The sequence below is a fragment of the Anolis sagrei genome, chromosome 9, assembly GCF_037176765.1.
Source record: "Anolis sagrei isolate rAnoSag1 chromosome 9, rAnoSag1.mat, whole genome shotgun sequence".
Lineage (NCBI taxonomy): Eukaryota > Metazoa > Chordata > Lepidosauria > Squamata > Dactyloidae > Anolis > Anolis sagrei.
This window is the reverse complement of record NC_090029.1, coordinates 5490560-5510304: the sequence shown is the minus strand read 5'-3', so window position 1 is coordinate 5510304 and position 19745 is coordinate 5490560. Positions and strand designations below refer to the sequence as shown.

General features: G+C 42.3%; 1 protein-coding gene across 10 annotated transcripts in view; it reads right to left on the bottom strand.

Moving 5' to 3' along the window:
* TRPM1 (transient receptor potential cation channel subfamily M member 1) overlaps nt 1-19745 on the bottom strand; it is a 188486-nt gene that overhangs the window by 62785 nt on the left and 105956 nt on the right. For all 10 annotated transcript variants that reach the window (XM_060755791.2, XM_067471244.1, XM_060755792.2 and 7 more), the window contains 2 exons: nt 17292-17415; nt 5061-5133 (listed from right to left, as the gene is read on the bottom strand). In XM_060755791.2, coding sequence (XP_060611774.2) covers nt 5061-5133; nt 17292-17415 — 197 coding nt within the window. The remainder of the gene's footprint in view (nt 1-5060; nt 5134-17291; nt 17416-19745) is intronic.

The following is a 19745-nucleotide window of genomic DNA, read 5'->3' as shown; positions in this document are numbered from 1 at the left end:
GGAGACAGTTTCAACTTTCAAGCAAATCAATGCACAAAATAAGAAGGAAAAGAAAACCAACCAGGGGACGTTATGCAATTATAGCATAGTGATCGTTCCTTAACTGTCGTGGATTTATTTTATGGAATCCTGGGATTATTGTCCCAGGATGAGACATTTGACCTCTCAAGATGAGAATTCTAGCAAGTAGAAAAGTTTCCCAGGAAAGGGCAGCATTGGAAATTTTATTTATTTATTTATTTATTTATTTATTTATTTATATTATTATTTACCCCACTCTCACCCTCCACCCTTTCCCCTTAGACATACTCTTATATCTATTTATTTATTTATTTATTTATTTATTTGCTTTATTTTTATACCGCATTTTTCAGCCTAATTCGGCGACTCAATGCAGTTTACAATGCAATTTATATAACAGAACAATTAGCTAAAACACAACATACACGACAGACAATACAAGACAACACAACATAGTCATCAACGCCTCAGTAAAAATCAGATTCCATTCTCATAATCCTTCTACCATTCCTTTGTTCATTTATACCGCCTTCATGAGTTCAGTTGCCTTGTTGACCAAACGCCTGTTCATAGAGCCATGTCTTGACCTTCCTCCGGAACTCCAGCAACGAAGGGGCCTGCCTGATGTCTGCGGGTAGGGCATTCCATAGCCGAGGGGCCACCACCGAGAAGGCCCTGTCCCTCGTCCCCGCCAGCCACGCCTGCGACGCAGGCAGGACCGAGAGCAGGGCCTCCCCGGACGATCTTAATATATATTTATATCATCTAAATAAAAATGTAATGTTCGTTTGTGGGATTAACATAACTCAAAAACCACTGGACAAATTGACACTAAATTTGGACAGCATACACCTATCAGGCCAACGAGTGACCATCATTCATAAAAACATGGAAAACATGGCAGAAGGGACTTAAAAAGCCAAAAATTAAAAAATACATTATAACACATGTGCAAAACTACATATATAGACATATACACAAATATATACACATATACACAGGCTTTGCCACAGCAACGCATGGCAGGGGATGGCTAGTCTTCTATATAAACAAAAATGTAATGTTCATTTGTGGAATTAACAGAACTCAAAAACCAGTGGACAAATTGACATCAAATTTGGACACTACATCCCTAACAGACCAACGAGTGACCATCACTCACAAATCCCTCCCCCCCCCTAAATGGAAAGGACTTAAAAACCCAAAAAAGCTAAATGATGATACAGCGCATGCACACAAACAACAGCTCCCAGCATCCCCTAGACCAGGCCCTTTAGGGGAGGAGGATGCTCAAATTCAGTGCTTCCAAGCTGCAAGCTTTCTTCTCCTTGGATTTCTTTGAGAGCATCCCAATCCGTACATATTTCCTATTTCCTATTCTTGGACTGCAACTCCCAGCAATCCTCCAAATAGATAGATTAGATAGAGGTAGGTAGGTAGGTAGGTAGATCGATCAGGAGGACTGCTGGGAGTTGCAGTCCAAGAATAGGTAGATAAGGAAGAAAGGAGAGAAAGAGGAAGTGAAAGAAAAGATGGGATGTGGAAGGGAAGGAGAAGAGAAAGAAGGAAGGAGAGGAAGAAAAAGGGAGAGAAAGGAAAGAAAGAGGTAGAGAAGGAAGGAAGGAAGGAAGGAAGGAAGGAAGGAAGGAAAAAAGAAAAGGAAGGAAGGAAAGAGGGAAGGAAGGAAGGAAAGGAAAGAAGGAAGGAAGGAAAAAATGAAAGGAAGGAAGGAAAGAGGGAAGGAAAGAAGGAAGGAAAGAAGGAAGGAAGGAAGGAAGGAAGGAAGGAAGGAAGGAGAGAAAGAGTGAGGGAAGGTTGGCCACAGCACACAACTCCCATGTTACGCCAGCTTCACTGGCTGCCAGTTTGCTACTGAGCACAATTCAAAGTGTTGGCTTTGGCCTATAAACAACAACAACAACACTTTATTTATATACCGCTCTATCTTCCCCAAGGGGACTCAGAGTGGTTTCCAAGAAACATAAACAATACATACAAGAAAAAAACGGCATAAACATAAAATTAACAAGACAATATAAGCATTAGAACCACATATGAAGCCCTAAACGGCCCAATTTACCTGTCCAAACGCAACTCCCCCTATGAACCACCACGGAGATTAAGATCTACAGAGATACTCACTGGAACATCTCAACAAGCAAGAGTCCAAAAGTGGCAGGCTAAAAGTGGCAGACTAAAACCCAGAACCTCAACGCCGCCTTGAGTCGCCTTCGGGCAGATATAGGCAGGGTAGAATTTTTTTTAAATAAATAAAAAAAATAAACCAGTGGCTGGTATCAAATGAGAGACTCCCTCCTGGCACACAGAAGACTGGGCGACTTGGAAGGCACTGAACAGACTGTGCTCTGGAACCACGAGATGCAGAGCCAACCTTCAGAAATGGGGCTACAAAGTGGAATCCTCAACATGCGAGTGTGGAGAAGAGCAAACCACTGACCACCTACTGCAATGCAATCTGAGCCCTGCTACATCCACAATGGAGGAACTCCATTTATAGCAACGCCAGAGGCACTCACTCAAGTGGCCAGCTACTGGTCAAAGGACATTTAACATAATGCCAAATTTTTAAACCTTCTAGTTTTTAAATACATTAAAATTGTACTCTCAGTTCACTTCTGACATGATTGATAAATAAATAAATAAATAAATAAATATGCAGACTGGCTTGGTCTTTATAGTTTAAAAACAACCTGAGAGGGCTGAATGCTTTAATTTGCCATATTATTTCCAGTTTATTCTCATTGTCTGAACTTAATTTCTTCTTTCCTTTTTTCCCAGACTCTTATTGTTCCTTTAAATGGTTCCTTACATTCTGTTTCCCCTCTCCCATTCCATTCATTAAATATTGGGTTGTTGTAAGTTTTTCAGGCTGTCTGGCCATGTTCTAGAAGCATTCTCTCCTGACGTTTCACCTGCATCTATGGCAGGCATCCTCAGAGGTTGTGAGGTCTGCTGGAAACTAGGAAAATAGGGTTTATGTATTCGTGGAATGATGTCCAGGGTGGAAGAAAGAACTCTTGTCTGCTTGAGGCAGGTGTGAATGTTGCAATTAGCCACCTTGATTAGTACTGAATAGCCTTGTAGCTTCAAAGGCTGTCTGCTTCTGCCAAGGGGAAACTAGGAAAATTGAGTTTATGTATCTGTGGAATGTCCAGGGTGGGATATTATATATCTTTCTCTCACCCTGGACATTCCACACAAGTATATAAACCCAATTTTCCTAGTTTCCAGCAGACCTCACAACCTCTGAGATTTCTTGCCATAGGTGCAGGCAAAATGTCAGGAGAGAATGCTTCCAGAACATGGCCAGACAGCCCGAAGAACTCTCAACAACCCAGTGATTCCAGCCATGAAAGCTTTCGAATCACATCTTTAAATATCATTTCTTTTTCTTTAATATTATTTATTATTTTTTCCATATTTACTAGGCATGGGCAATCCTTGGTTCTAAATGTTTCTAAAGTACTTACAAAACTAGGGGACGCTGATGCTTTGCTTCTACAGTGTTGCTAAAGTTCTGGTGGTGAAAATTTCAGAACTCTTAACAAAACTTTCAACATTTTGTTATAAATGGCAGTTCCTAATTGGTTCTGTCATAAAAATTGCCAATAATGAAATAATACTCAGTTCTTGTGGGTTTTTTCGGGCTATATGGCCATGTTCTAGAGGAATTTCTCCTGACATTTCTGTGAACCCCACCTCCTCCAAGATGAACTGAACCACCTCAACTGGGCTCTCCAGGCCAATGGATACTCCACCTCAGACATCAGAAGAGCTGCAAGACCAAGAACAAGCCACAAGAGTAAAGATGAGGATCCACCCAGAGGAAAAGTGTTCCTGCCATACATCAAGGGAACCACTGACCGCATAGGGAAGCTGATGAGGAAACACAACATACAAACAATCTACAAACCCACCAAGAAAATCCAACAAATGCTACGTTCAGCAAAGGACAAGAGGGATCCTCTCACCTCTGCGGGAGTCTACTGTATACCATGCAGCTGTGGACAAGTCTACAGAGGGACCACCAAACGCAGCGCCCAGACACGCATCAAGGAACATGAAAGGCACGGCAGACTACTTCAACCAGAGAAGTCAGCCATAGCAGAGCACCTGATGAACCAACCTGGACACAGCATTTTATCTGAGAACACAAAAATGCTGGACCACTCTCACAACCACCATGTCAGACTACACAGAGAAGCCATTGAAATCCACAGACATGTGGACAATTTCAACAGAAAGGAAGAAACCATGAAAATGAACAAAATCTGGCTACCAGTATTAAAAAACTCTAAAATTAAAACAGCAGAGAGAGAAACAGGCAGGGACATCTAATCACCTTTCAAGAAGAGTTTGCTCCAGGCACAGTCAGCCCATTGTATGCTAATCAAGGTGGTCAATTGAAAAGATTCACACCTAGCCCAACTTACAAAAGCCTTTTGTCTCACCCTGGTCTTTCCACAGATATATAAACCCCTTTTTTCCCAGCTCCAGCAGACCTCACCTCTGAGGAAGCTTGCCATAGATGCAGGCGAAACGTCAGGAGACATGCCTCTAGATCATGGCCATATAGCCCGAAAAAACCCACAAGAACTGAGTGATTCCGGCCATGAAAGCCTTCGACAATACAATGAAATAATAATGAATTTTTGAAAGTTTTGTTTGAGTTCTGAAATTTTCACCACCAGAACTTTAGCAACACTTTAGAAGCAAAGCACCAGCGTCCTCTAGTTTTGTAAGTATTTTAGAAACATTTAGAACCATGGATTGCCCATGCCTAATATTTACCCATTTTTTCTTAGTATACTGTATTTCTAACAGTCTTTAAATTTGAAACAAATCAAGGTGCTGTATTGGAAATGTTGATGCTCCAAATGCTCTGATAGTCTCTATACTAAGGGAGCCCCATTTAAGAATTCAAACTTGGTCCAGTATTCATATTGTTAACGAAATAAATATGCAGACAGAGAGAGCCATCTTTTTGCAGTTTCTACATCATTGCTTGGATGACTCACCTTTAAGCAATGCCGTCAAGATAGACATCTCAATATCTTGTTGTCCCTCGGATCCCATGCGGAACACCGTGATCTTAACAGACACAAAGAAGAAAAAGCGTAAGAGGTTGCTCCAATTTCCCCAATCCCATTGTTGAAGAATTTTGTTCAACTCTGCAGCCCGTGTCTTAGTTTTGAAAAGCATATGCATGCACCCAATAATGCAAGGAAAACAATATTGACAACTTGATTGTACTCTTAGCTTGAAGTCGAACATGACCCCCCCCCCCCTATAAGAGATAGTAACTTACAGTTTTGCTAAGGGCAAGGACACCAGACTGGATAATAAGGGTTAAGCCTTGGTCAATTTGGTGTGTATCATTTAATCAAGGCTTTATGCCCTATTAGCAGGAGACAACCAATTTATTACTGAAAATCATGCCACAAAAGTATTTGACTTTTCCCACCTGAGACACACCTGGGCTCCTGATGGTCCCCCATCTCACAAACAAGGGACTCTCTTTCCCCTCCTGGATATATTTCCCTTTATGGACCTTCCTATGAATAATATGAACTATGGGAGGGTAGTTGGGTTTACTCTCTGTATTATGATTTCTATATTTTCATATTTTCTCCTGTGTATGTAACCTTCTCCTGACCCTTTCTGCCCCAATCCCTTTGCTGGAAAAATGTATAAGGAAGTTGCCTTGCCCCTGAAAAGAAAAGCAATTAGCGATTGTGGAAACCCTTATCTAAGGACATTTCTTGCATGGAAAAATAACAAAGAAATATCTCTCTGATTTCGGAGGATTTGACCATCAGGGAGATAATCGCTTGGCAGACTTTTAATCATATTACAATAGGAGGAAAGAGGACCTTCGGAAAGTCCTCCCCCCCCCCCCCCTCCTGACCTGTTTCCTTTCAAGCCTTTCCACTGAAGACATTCACCAAAGTCTTCCTTTGTGGCCCTGTCTGACTGCAAGAGGAAAACCCAGATTAAGTGTTTGTTGTTCATTCGTTCAGTCGTCTCCGACTCTTCGTGACCTCATGGACCAGCCCACGCCAGAGCTCCCTGTCGGCCGTCACCATCCCCAGCTCCTTCAAGGTCAGTCCAGTCACTTCAAGGATGCCATCCATCCATCTTGCCCTTGGTCGGCCCCTCTTCCTTTTACCTTCTACTTTGCTTTACTTTCATAATTGTCTTCTCTAGGCTTTGCTGTCTCCTCATGATGTGGCCAAAGGACTTCAACTTTGTCTCTAGTATCCTTCCCTCCAGGTAGCAGTTGGGCTTTATTTCCTGGAGGATGGACTGGTTGGATCTTCTCGCAGCCCAAGGCACACCCAGCACTTTTCTCCAACACCACAGCTCAATTAAGTAGTCAATGCTTATCTCAGATCAACCACGACACAATAGACAGGTTTCGCTTGAAGGCCATTTAGGACTCGCTGAGCCACATGGACATTTCCTGTGACTCCATAATCCATTCAAGAATGCATTGTATTCCCTTGTCCCACCTCCCTCCCTCCTGATTCGTCGACGCGCCAAGGCAGCAGAAGCCTGTAATTGGCCGAGGTGCTCGAGGGCAGACGAGCCACCTCCCAGCTGTTGAGGTGCCAGCCAATCACCTTCAAGCCAGGCCGGGGGGCGGGGGATGGGGGAGGAGATTCAAACCACACACTGTTTTTTTTTTTATAAAAATGGCATTTATTTGTGTACATGTATGCTTAGCTTGGCGAATGATTGCCGCTTTGCATCCTTTTCAGCTGAATAACTAATCTTGGTGGCGCTTTCTTCAACTTCGGTGAGATTCTTTTTGGGAACTTAGGGAAAATAAATTGCTTAAAATTAGGCTTCTCTTTGCTCACCAACGTAGCGATCCCTCTTTGGTGGGGCTGCAGGATCTCTCCTTCTGGGGTAGACCCTTCTAAAGTTCCTATCGACTTCAAGCTTGGAAATAGCACTGGGACTGTGGTGCAGCTGGCTGGGAGTCAGTTACATTAAGACCACTACTGACCAAAAGGTCATGAGTTCGAAGCTAGCCCAGGTCGGAGTGTGCTTCCAGCAATTAGTGTAGCTTGCTGTCGACTTTTGCAGCCCATAAGACAGTTGCATCTGTCAAGTAGGAAATTTAGGTACCGCTTATGCAGGGAGGCTAATTTACAATGCATGAAAATCTCCAGCAAGCATGCAAAGAATGAGGAAGTACTCATCAGTGTCACAAATGGACGGTGAAGCGACAGCTCCCCTGGTGGATAGAATACCCTCATGAAAAAGTTGGAATGTTAAATAGCCTCTGTGTGTCTGTCTATATAAGTTGTGTGTTTATAGCATTGAATGTTTGCCATGTATATATACTGTTGTGGTTCAGTCTGAGCCTGAGCTTTCTGAGCCTGAGTTTCCTCAGGATGAGGAGGATGATGGGGTACAGATTTCTGAACATGGCCCTGTTGTTGAGGCAGACAGTGTTGATTTTGAAGAAGAGACAGCGTTTCTGTTTCCCAGAGAAAGGAATGTTGTTTTAGATGGTCATGATTTAAGTGAAACTTCACAGCTGCAGGTGGAGGAGTCGGCTGCTCCTTCTGGGAGATCAGTACCTGTCGATTCCCAGGGTGACCAGTCCCAGGATAATGAGTTATCCGGCCTTGAAGGTGATGGGGATTTGATTAGAGAGGACCATTCGCAATTAAGGGTACGCTGAAGTGCTCGGCTTGCCAACAAATGGGAAGTTTGAGGTCAATGTAATGCTTTCATGCTAGGGAAACATATTTAACATTCTGATTGAAGTCAATCCTTAGTCAGTGCAACTTTGCTTAGTTCTCTGGAATTGGCCCGGCTTTTGGGGAAAGCTTTTGGCTCTTTGGGACTTTGGTTTTGATCTTGGTTTTTGGGGACTTTGTCATGCTGCCATGGATTCTTGTTTGACTAATGCTAATGGATTATCTGCCTTTGGACCTTGGAAACTTTGCCTTTGCATTTAAACTCTGTTTTGGCTATTGAACTTTTGCAACTTTATTTCTATGTTTATGATTTTGCTTTCTCTTCAGTAAACTACAAAACCTACAGCCTTGGTGTGTGGTGTTTTGAGCAAGGTGAATCTATCCTGAGCTGTGACATATACATTGTAAACCGGCCTGAGTCTCCTGCGGGGTGAGAAGGGTGGAATATAAATACTGCAAATAAATAAATAAATATCACCTTTTGGACTACAAGCCTGAGAATCCCCAGATCACCAAAGTCTCACAGTTATCTCATCCTGGGTACCCATCATGCATAGATCTTCCGATAACCAAGAAAAGCAATAATGTGACCCACACGTTCTTGTGAAATGCCGATTATGCTTGAAATTTCTCTCTGAGTGATACAACCATCCTGAATCAATCTGTCTTTTTTTTCTTTTTTTTTGATAGTTACAAGCTGGATAGATGCAGGGAATGCCGTGGATGTGGCGTACCTGGATTTCAGTAAGGCCTTCGACAAGTTCCCCCATGACCTTCTGGCAAACAAACTAGTCCAATGTGGGCTAGGCAAAACTACGGTGAGGTGGATCTGTAATTGGTTAAATGGACGAACCCAGAGGGTGATTCTCCCCAAGGCTTCCTCTTCATCCTGGAAAGAAGTGACAAGTGGAGTGCCGCAGGGTTCCGTCCTGGGCCTGGTCCTGTTCAACATCTTTATTAATGACTTAGATGAAGGGTTAGAAGGCAGGATCATCAAGTCTGCAGACGACACCAAATTGGGAGGGAGAGCCAATACTCCAGAGGACAGGAGCAGGATTCAAAACGATCTTGACAGATTAGAGAGATGGGCCAAAGCTAACAAAATGAAGTTCAACAGTGACAAATGCAAGATACTCCACTTTGGCAGGAAAAACAAAATGCAAAGATACAAAACGGGGGACGCCTGGCTTGAGAGCAGTACGTGTGAAAAAGATCTTGGAGTCCTTGTGGACAACAAGTTAAACATGAGCCAACAATGTGATGTGGTGGCAAAAAAAAGCCAATGGGATTTTGGCCTGCATCAATAGGAGCCTAGTGTCTAGATCTAGGGAAGTCATGCTCCCCATGCTCTATTCCGCTTTGGTTAGACCACACCTGAAATATTGTGTCAAATTCTGGGCACCACAATTCAAGAGAGATATTGAAAAGCTGGAATGTGTCCAGAGGAGGGCAACTAAAATTATCAAGGGTCTGGAGAACAAGCCCTATGAGGAGCGGCTTAAGGAGTTGGGCATGTTTAGCCTGAAGAAGAGAAGTCTGAGAGGAGATATGATAGCCATGTATAAATATGTGAGAGGAAGCCACAGGGAGGAGGGAGCAAGCTTGTTTTCTGCCTCCTTGGAGACTAGGACACGGAACAATGGCTTCAAACTACAAGAGAGGAGATTCCATCTGAACATGAGAAAGAACTTCCTGACTGTGAGAGCTGTTCAGCAGTGGAACTCTCTGCGTGTGGTGGAGGCTCCTTCTTTGGAAGCTTTTAAACAGAGGCTGGATGGCCATCTGTCAGGGGTGATTTGAATGCAACATTCCTGCTTCTTGGCAGGGGATTGGACTGGATGGCCCATGAGGTCTCTTCCAACTCTTTGATTCTATGATTCTATGAATCTATGTCAACCTTTTGATTGTGAATAATTTTCTGAAGCCATCAGGGAAGAAGTCAACACTCTGTTTCCGCAACCACCGTCTCAAAATTCTCTCAACGTCTTCATCAGAAGCATAATGATGTCCCCGCAGATCTTCTTTCATTATCGGGAACAGATGGAAGTCAGACGGTGCTAAATCTGGACTTTATGGAGGATGTTGTATGGTGGTGAGATCCAGTCTCTGAAGTTTCAAGTCTATGCGCTTTCATTTCAGGCGTCAGTTTCCTGGGTACCCATCGTGCACAGATCTTCTGATAGCAGAACAAAGCAATAATGTGACCCACATGTTCTTGTGAAATGCTGATTATGCTTGAAAAATCAAGCATAATCAAATGCAGAAATAATCCTTAGAATGTGCTCTTTGACTACCACTATTCACTTCTCCACATAATCACCAGACAATTGGATACATTTCTGCCAACAATAAACACGTTTTCTGAAGCCTTCACAGAAGAAGTAAACACTCTGTTTCCGCATTCTTGTGAAATGCCGATTATGCTTGAAATTTCTCTCTGAGTGATACGACAATCGTCCTGAATCAATCTGTCAACCTTTGGCTTGTGAAACTCGGTGGTTGCTGTCACAGGACGTCCAACTCCTTGTTTGTCACGCAAGTCTGATATTCTCACCTCAACATCTTTAAACTTACTTGCCCAACAACGCACAGTAATCACATCAACACAATCATTTGCATTCTCTGATGAATCTCCTTTGGGGTGACACCTTCTGCTGTCAAGAATTCAATGACTGCACGTTGCTTAAGTAGTGTTGACCATCTGCGCAGGGTTCCATACTTTGCACTTTAACAATACAACCGTTCAATGCTAATGCTTCCCGCCAAAATGGAACTGCAGAGGAGAGTCTACTGAACAATCCAGTACCTGTATTGTTGAAGGCTTTCATGGCTGGAATCACTAAGTTCTTGTGGGGTTTTTTGGGCTATATGGCCATGTTCTAGAGGCATTTCTCCTGAAGTTTCGCCAGCATCTATGGCAAGCATCCTCAGAGGTGAGGTCTGAGGTGCAGTAGCCGAGGATGAAACATTTGCTGTAATGTATTGTAGTCACTCTGTACCGGAGGTCTTTAGGCCAATACAACAAACTCCGGCACAGAGCATCTAGGTCTGGGACTTCCAGTTAGGCTGTTAGAGAATCTTTGATCTCACTTCCGGCCAGTGGAGCAGGGAGCAGCGCAATGCATCTCTGGGGGCCCTGTGATCACCATTACCAGCAACCACATAACCACAGCAACCATCACCCAATCTACTGTTCTGGGGTGTCGTGGATTTCTAATTGACCATTTCTGAGATAAGTGAGGGGGAAGCTGGAAGAGGCAAGGGCCTGTGCTATGGGTGCCTTTTCCCACCATTAGAAATAGCGGTAGCCATCTTAATTTACATAAACAACACAATCTTGCAACATAGTACAGACTCCGGTTCACCACTATTACTGTTGTGCATCCTTATGAACCCCTATTTCTGCCCTTTCCTAAAAGACAGTTACATGTGCCATCTTGTGTTCAGTTAGGCTAGTTATCCCCTAATTGCCTAAAATTATACTGTATATTGCAATTATACATTTTTGTTATTTAAACTTTAAATATCGTGAAATTATGGGGGGGTTTTCCTTCAAAGTGACACACTACCCATGTTATGCTCAGTTTTTGGGTGAATTTTGACACACCAAGCTCAAAAAGTTGCCCATCACTGGTCTAGGCCAAACTCCATACTGATGTCAGTGCTAAAGATTCTGACTGTGTTGGTCAGTGACTCAATTTCAGTTTCTGATTTTCTGTAAAGCTTTAGATCATCCATGTACAGTAAGTGGGAAATTTGGGTGAATTTCTTGCTGTTTGGTAGCCTAGGTTTGTTTTCTGTAGAATTACTGACAGTGGGATCATTGCAATGATGAACAGCAGTGGTGACAGTGAGTTGCCCTGGAAAATTCCTCTCTTGATGTTAATAGTTCCATAGCTTTCTTTGCCCACAAACAACTCAGTTTTCGATTGTTTCATTGCATTTTCGGTGAACTTTCTAATATTTTCACAAACCCCGATGACATCTAGACATTTGATAATCCAACAATGTGGCAGTGAGTCAAATGCTTTTTTTGTAACCAATCCAAGTTGTATAGAGGTTTGTTTGGTGGCTTTTGCAATTTTCCAGTATCATTTTGTCAATTAGAAGTTGATCTTTCGTGCCCCTACTTCTTCTTTTATTGCCTTTTTGTTCTACTGGCAAGATGCTATTTTCCTCCAAGTAATCCTGGATTTGATCAGCTATTATTCCTGTTAGCAGTTTGAACATTGTAGGCAGACATGTTATTGGCCTGTAGTTTCCTGGTATTATCCTTTTTGCTGGATCTTTCTGTATCAAATATGTCTTCCCAGTTGCTATCCATTTGCTGATGTTTCCAGTTTGTGGCATCTCATTGAATTGTTCGGCCATTTTTGAGTGCAGACTAATCAGATATTTATGCCAAATCCGTGCAGTTGATCATTGCCAGGTGATGTCCAGTTCTTGACTTTCTTCACTCTTTCAGTGATCATTTCTGTTGTTATTTCCAAGGTTCTCATTTTGTTCTCTAAAAAATTATTTTCAAAGTCTTTTATCCACTCAGCTTTTTTGTTGTAACCCTTTTCTGTTTCCAACAGATCTTCCTAGAATGCATTTGTAGCTGTTTTTTCTGGTTTTTCATTTTTCACAGCCACCTGCTGATTCAGACTCAGGTAGAACCGCCTCTGATCAGATTGGATGAATTGACTTTGTTCAGCTTCATATCGCTCAGTTTTTCTGGCTGTTGCCATGATTTGTTGTTTCACAATTTCAAGATCTTCTTCAAATTTTCTTGTATTCAGCCAATATTTTTAATCAAGTTATTCTTTATTTTGACATTCTTTAGTTTTTGTTCCTTTAGATTGCTTGCATCTGATCGTAGGCTCTTATTATTATTAATAATAATAATAAGCAAGAAGCTTAGGGATAATAATAATAATAATAATAATAATAATAATCCCTAACTAATAATAATAATCCCTAAGCTTCTTGCTGTGTGTTTTAAGGCAGTTGGTAAACCAGCATTGATCTGATGTTGTAACAGTCATCAGTCTCATGCAATTTTTCCATAATTGTCCTTATGCCTGCTCTGGAGGACTGGGACCTTTGCCTCTCACATTTGCCACACTCTGCAGAAACTGGATAGATTTGACAGAGAAGGGAAAACAAACATGATGTCTGGATATCTGCAGCCAGTTATCTCCAAACTGGAACAGGAGGATTTGTATTTAAGCTGATCAAATTGGTCATCTAACCCCCCCCCCCCTTAAAAGAGCAGGGTTTTAATTGCTGTTCCTGCAAAATGAACATTCTGTAATTTGCCTACTTGATTGCCTTTCCATTGGATCAGGTGGAGGGACGGAGGGGTAGGGAGGGGAGGGGGATGCAGAAAAGTCATTCGTTGATGGAGGCTTGTGAGGACAAGCAGATTATATAATCGGAAGGGATTCCCTTGTTGCCCCAGATGTTGATGCCACATGACAAGCGGGACACCAAGATGGCGTTCCCCATTCATCCTTCAAGGCAAAGTCCCCAAAAGCAGAATACAGACAATGAACAGAATTTAAAATACATAATGTGCTTTTCACCTTAAGAACAGACAAGCTTCCAGAGCTCTGAGGATCACCTGGGAAGGAATCCCACTGGAGCATTACAGCACACCCAAATACCTGGGAGTCACTCTGGACCGTGCTCTGACCTACAAGAAGCACTGCCTGAACATCAAGCAAAAAGTGGGTACTAGAAACAATATCATACAAAAGCGGACTGGCACAACCTGGGGATCACAACCAGACACAGTGAAGACACCTGCCCTTGCACTATGCTACTCTGCTACTGAGTATGCATGCCCAGTGTGGAACACATCTCACCACGCTAAAACAGTGGATGTGGCTCTTCATGAGACATGCCGCATTATCATGGGGGTCTGGAGAAACTACAGTGTAGCCGGTATTGCACCACCTGACATCCGCCGGGAAGTAGCAGCCAGTAGCGAAAGGCAGTGATATCTCCAGCTCATCCCCTGTTTGGGTATCAGCCAGCACATCAACGACTTAAATCAAGAAATAGTTTTCTAAGATCAACAGAGACACTCGCTGGAACACCTCAGCAAGTGAGAGTCCAAAAGTGGCAGGCTCAAACCCAGATCCTCAATCAATGGTACCAAATGAGAGACTCCCTCCTGGGCACACAGAAGACTGGGAGACTTGGAAGGCGCTGAACAGACTGCGCTCTGGCACCACGAGATGCAGAGCCAACCTCAAGAAATGGGGCCACAAAGTGGAATCCATGACATGCGAGTGTGGAGAAGAGCAAACCACTGACCACCTGCTGCAATGCAACTGGAGCCCTGCTACATGCACAATGGAGGACCTACTTATAGTAACACCAGAGGCACTCCAAGTGGCCAGATACTGGTCAAAGGACATTTAATCAACTACCAAGCCTGCAAACCTTGTGTTTTGTTTGTTTGTTTGTTAAAAATGCAATACAACTGTTTGGCTTGCTCCTGACACGATAAATAAATAACAGAATTTGAAGAATTGGTTATACAATTCAAGCAGAATGGGACAGGTGAAGCAACAAAAGAAGTAATAAGTAACTTTTTGTAATATAAGGATAGAAAGTGATCCAATACAATAAACGGGAAGGGACTTAGGAAACAATATTACAGCAGAGGAATGACTAAATATTTGGAAAATATCTGAAAAATATGTCTATAAGTTGTTGTGAGTTTTCTGGGCTGTCTGGCTATGTTCCAGAAGCATTCTCTCCTGACATTTCGCCCACATCTATGGCAGGCATCGTCCCAGGTTGTGAGGTCTGTTGGAAACTAGGAAAATGGGGTTTAGATATCTGTGGATGTCCAGGGTGGGAGAAAGAACTCTTGTCTGCTTCAGGCAGGTGTGAATGTTGCAATTGGCCACCTTGATTAGTATTGAATAACCTTGCAGCTTCAAAGCCTGCCTGCCTCCTGCCTGGAGGAAATATGAAATTGTGATATGGCCTAAGGGCTAATCAATACAATACTATTACTATGTATTATTATTATTGCATTTACATTACTTTATTATTATTTTTATTACATTTATTATTTATTATTTTTTATTATTATTACATGTATTATTTTAATCTATTTATTGTTGTTTTTATTACATTTATTATTTCATTCTATTTATTATTACATTTACATTAAAGTAAAGGTAAAGGTTTTCCCTTGACCTTAAGTTGAGTTGTGTCCAACTTCAGGTTTGGTGTTCATCTCCATTTCTAAGCCGGCGTTATCTGTAGACATCACCTGTCATGTGGCCAGCATGACAGCATGGAGTGTTGTTACCTTCCCACTGAAGCAGTACCTATTGATCTACTCACATTTGCATGCTTTCGAACTGCTAGGTTGGGAGAAGCTGGAGCTAACAGTGGGAGCTCACCCCACTGCCCGGATTCAAACCGCTGATCTTTCATTCAGAAAGTTCAGCAGCTCAGTGGTTTAACCCGTTGTGCCACCAGGGACTCCTTTTACATTACATTTACATTATTTTACTCTACGATTATTATTATTATTACATTTATTATTTTCCTATATTTATTATTGTTATTACACTTATTATTTTACTTTATTATTGTTATTACATGTATTATCTTACTATAGTATTACTGCTATTATTACATTTCTATTATTACACTCTATTATTATTTTTATTACATTTATTCTACTATTTTTATTATTATTGGAAGGAGACATAAGCATATTTACACTGAAGAAGGTTAGAAAAATGGTTTAATCAGAGTTGGAAGTCTTATCTTAAATTACAGTTTTGTGTAAATATTCAAAAGCATTTAATCTACTGATGCCTCAATTAATGTAATTTTATTGGTATCTATTTTTATTTTAGGGCCCCTGGTGGCGCAGCGGGTTAAACCGCTGAGCTGCTGAACTTGCTGAAGGAAAGGTTGGTGGTTCGAATTCAGGGAATGGGGTGAGCTCCCACTGTTAGACCCAGCATCTGCCAACCTAGCAGTTTGAAAACATGCAAATGTAAGTAGATCTATAAGGCCCGCTTCTGCAGGAAGGTAACAGCACTCCATGCAGTCATGCTGGCCACATGACCTTGGAGGTGTCTATGGACAACGCCGGCTCTTCAGCTTAGAAATGGAGATGAGCACCAACCCCCAGAGTTGGACACAACTGGACTTAAATGTCAGGGGAATCTTTTACCTTTACTTTATATATATTTGTAAAAACTTTTAAAATTTGCTAAAAAATCAGTGGATGACCAAAACATTGTGAAACTTGGCAGGCTTAAAGTTGTAAATATTGCCTACAAGTGTGCTAATTTTGATCCTGATAACCATAAATTGACCAGTAGCGGCTGCATTTCCCACCCTTAGCTTATCCTCAAGTCACTACGTTTTTCCAGTTTATTTTGGTGGTAAAATTAGGTGCCTCGGCTTATATTTGGGTAGGGTTATGCTCGAGTATTTAGGGTATATAAAAAGCTGGATGCACATGCTGATACTGAAATCAGTGAGCCAGGAGGCTGTTTAAGCAGATCACACCAACGTCATCAACTCAACATGGATTAAAACCAGAGATTGGGGAAGTTGTTTTCTGGGATGGCAGCTTCCAGAACCCACCAGCCAGGATTCTCAGAGCTGCCATCCCGAACTGTCATTTCCTATATAGGAAATATCTGCGTCTCATGCATGATAGCCCCTATCCTTAAACCAAGTTTGACTTGACAGTCAAAGTGACCAGAATTTAATATTTTCCATAGCTTCTTGGAGATATACAAGTCTATGAAAGAGTGAAGGGGGGCAGCCAGGAAGACAGGTTTCCACCATGTCTCCTGGGTCATCGGTTGGAAGCCCCTCACCCCAGCAACAATACTACATCTGCCTGCCACCTCAGGAGGAGAAGGAGGAAAGCCTGCTGCTTCCCCTGCCCCCCAAGCCAGCTAAGAAGAGGAAGGGAACTGAGGAAGAGACTTTAAAAACACCTGTCTCCTGGCTGTTGCTTACTACATCTGCCTGCCACCTCAGGAGGAAAAGGAGGAAATCTTGATGCTACTCTCCCCCTCCCAAGCCAGCTAATAGGAGGAAGGGGAATGTGGAAGAGACTTTAAAAACACCTGTCTCCTGTTGTTGCTTACTACATCTGCCTGCCACCTCAGGAGGAAAAGGAGGAAATCCTGATGCTACTCTCCCCCTCCCAAGCCAGCTAAGAGGAGGAAGGGGACTGAGGAAGAGACTTTAAAAACGGCTGTCTCCTGGCTGTTGCTTACTACATCTGCCTGCCACCTCAGGAGGAAAAGGAGGAAATCCTGCTGCTTCTCCCCCGCCCTCGAGCCCGCTGGGGGACTGAGGAAGAGACTGTAAAAACACTTGTCTCCTGGCTGTCGCTTATTATTTCTGTTGTGGTTTTGTATTGTGTTTAATGTTTTATGTGCATTTTGATATTATGTATATTGTTGCCTGTAAACCGCCTTGAGTCGCCAAAAGACTGAGAAAGTCGGTATACAAATAAGTAAATAAATAAATAAATCAGTTGCTTACTAGTTCTTTCTTCTTCATGCACTCCATGAGAATCACAAACAGCTGGTGCGCTTGATTCCGGCTGTAGTTAAAGGTCTTCTGGATGGTGACAAGTAGCTGATCCCTGAGTGATTCGCTGATGATGCTAAAAAGATTAGAAAGGGAAAAAGGAAAGTTTAGGCTTTGAGTACAATCCAACAGCAGTCATTTAAAAAGTGTCACCCTCAAGTAGATATCCTCAAGGCACCAGATTCTGTCTGGACACAAGATCGAAGCACAATTGACCCCAGTTGGCACTTGGATGGGACATCACCAACAAATCTCAGGTGTTGTCGGCTCGATTTCAGAGGAAGGAAATGGTCAAACTCTCTCTGAGGCTGGATCTACACTGCCATATAATGCAGTTTCAAACTACATTATATGGCAGTTTCATCATGTATTTCTCACACGCATATAATGCTGTTCAATGTAGTCAAACTGTGTTATACAGGTTTACACCACATCCCAGCCAAGAGATAAAAGTGGGAAAATAATAGTAGTAGTAATAATTGTGAATAATAATATATATAAATAAAAATGTAATGTTCGTTTCTGGGATTAACATAACTCAACAACCATTGGACGAATTGACATCAAATTTGGACACTAGACACCTACCAGGCCAATGAGTGAACATGACTCATAAAAACACTGAAAAACACAGCAGAAGAGACTTAAAAAGCCAAAAAACAAAAAAAATAGTTCAGCATGTTGGTAGCGTTGCTACTCCTGGTAGCAGGGAGAAAAGGTCTGCTCAGGAGTCAGAGGGAGAACTGACACGTTTCAAGGCTTCTCTGATTGCGAGATGGGGGATGGGGAAGAGAGCAGAGGTGTAAAAAGGGCTGCTCGCGAGCCGGAGGGGAATTGCAGAGGAAGCGCATCCGGGAAATACTTAGTGTGCCAACAGAGGATGAGGATTTCCTGGGGTTTGAAAGGAGTTCTGGGTCTGGGAGTGATATGGAAGAGGAGCAATTGGATTGGACCCGTGTTCAACAAATAAGGGACATTTGCAATCAACCCACCTCTAGTGAGGAATTTGAGGGGTTCACTGAGGGTTGGCAGCCAGGGACCTCTTGGCAGGATCTAAGTCTTAGCAGACGCTGGCAGAGGTGAAGGGATGGGTGCTCGGATTCAGCTGCAGGGTTGGGGGCAGCTGAGAGCGATGACAAAAGGGTGGGGAGCTCATCAAGCTCTGATGAGGAACTTTGAGATAAAAGTGGGTTCTGTTTGCATGATGCTTTGCGTCTTTATTGGACATAACTCTTTGTACTGCCAACTCTTGAATTGGGTCCTTGGGCTACAGCTTCGTGTGTTTCTGAATTCCTGTTCCTCGGTGATTTTTGCGTTCCAGTGTTTGTTTACCAACGGCTTGACCACAGGACTGGTTTGACTATCGTTTTTGGCTTTCTGGACTTTGAACTCTTATAACTTTGTGCTTGAACAATTCCTCGTTTTGGGACTTTGTTTTTCCATCTTCTGTGACTGTGTTTTTGTGCTTAACTTTGAGTTTAATCCAGATTATAAAGCAGCACTATAATCCGGGTTATATTTTTGTTACTGGTATCACTTTGTTTTTGATGCCAATTTACTCCTCAGACTCTTTGCACTGAAAAGTGCTTTGAAGGACTATTTTTGTACAATAAAGCTGTGTTTGAACTCTTATTTTGTGTTTGGCTCTAATTAAGGTTTCTGGGTCTTGACAACAATGCGTGCACAAAACCACATATATACACAAACACACATCTATACACATATACAGAAATATATACACACACATATATGCAAACATACACACACAAAACACATAGACACAGACTAGGCAACAGCAACGCATGGCAGGGGATCTGCACACATTATTCAACGATACATCACACAGTCTTAGACACTTGGGAAGTGTCCGACGTGTGATCCAATACAACTGCCAGCAAAGTGATCTTGTCTGCTGTGGACTCATTTTGTTGTGTTTCAAATAATAATAACAACAATATGAAGACAGTCAAGGTGGTCCCAGTGGTAATTGGCACACTGGGTGCAGTGCCTAAAGACCTTGGCCTGCACTTAAACAGAATCAGCGCTGACAAAATTACCATCTATCAGCTGCAAAAGGCCACCCTACTCGGATCTGCAAGCATTATTTGTCTAATACGTCACACACAGTCCTAGACACTTGGGAAGTGTCCGACATGTGATCCAATACAAAAACCATCAGAGTGTACAGATCTTGTTGTGTTTCTAATTATTATTATTAATTAATTACCCAATAATAATAATAATAATAATAATCAATTAACCAGTAAAGGTGGTCCCAGTGGTGATTGGCACATCGGGTGCAGTGCCTAAAGACCTTGGCCTGCACTTAAACACAATCAGTGCTGACAAAATTACCATCTGCCAGCTGCAAGAAGCCACCTTGCTGAGATCTGCACGCATTATTTG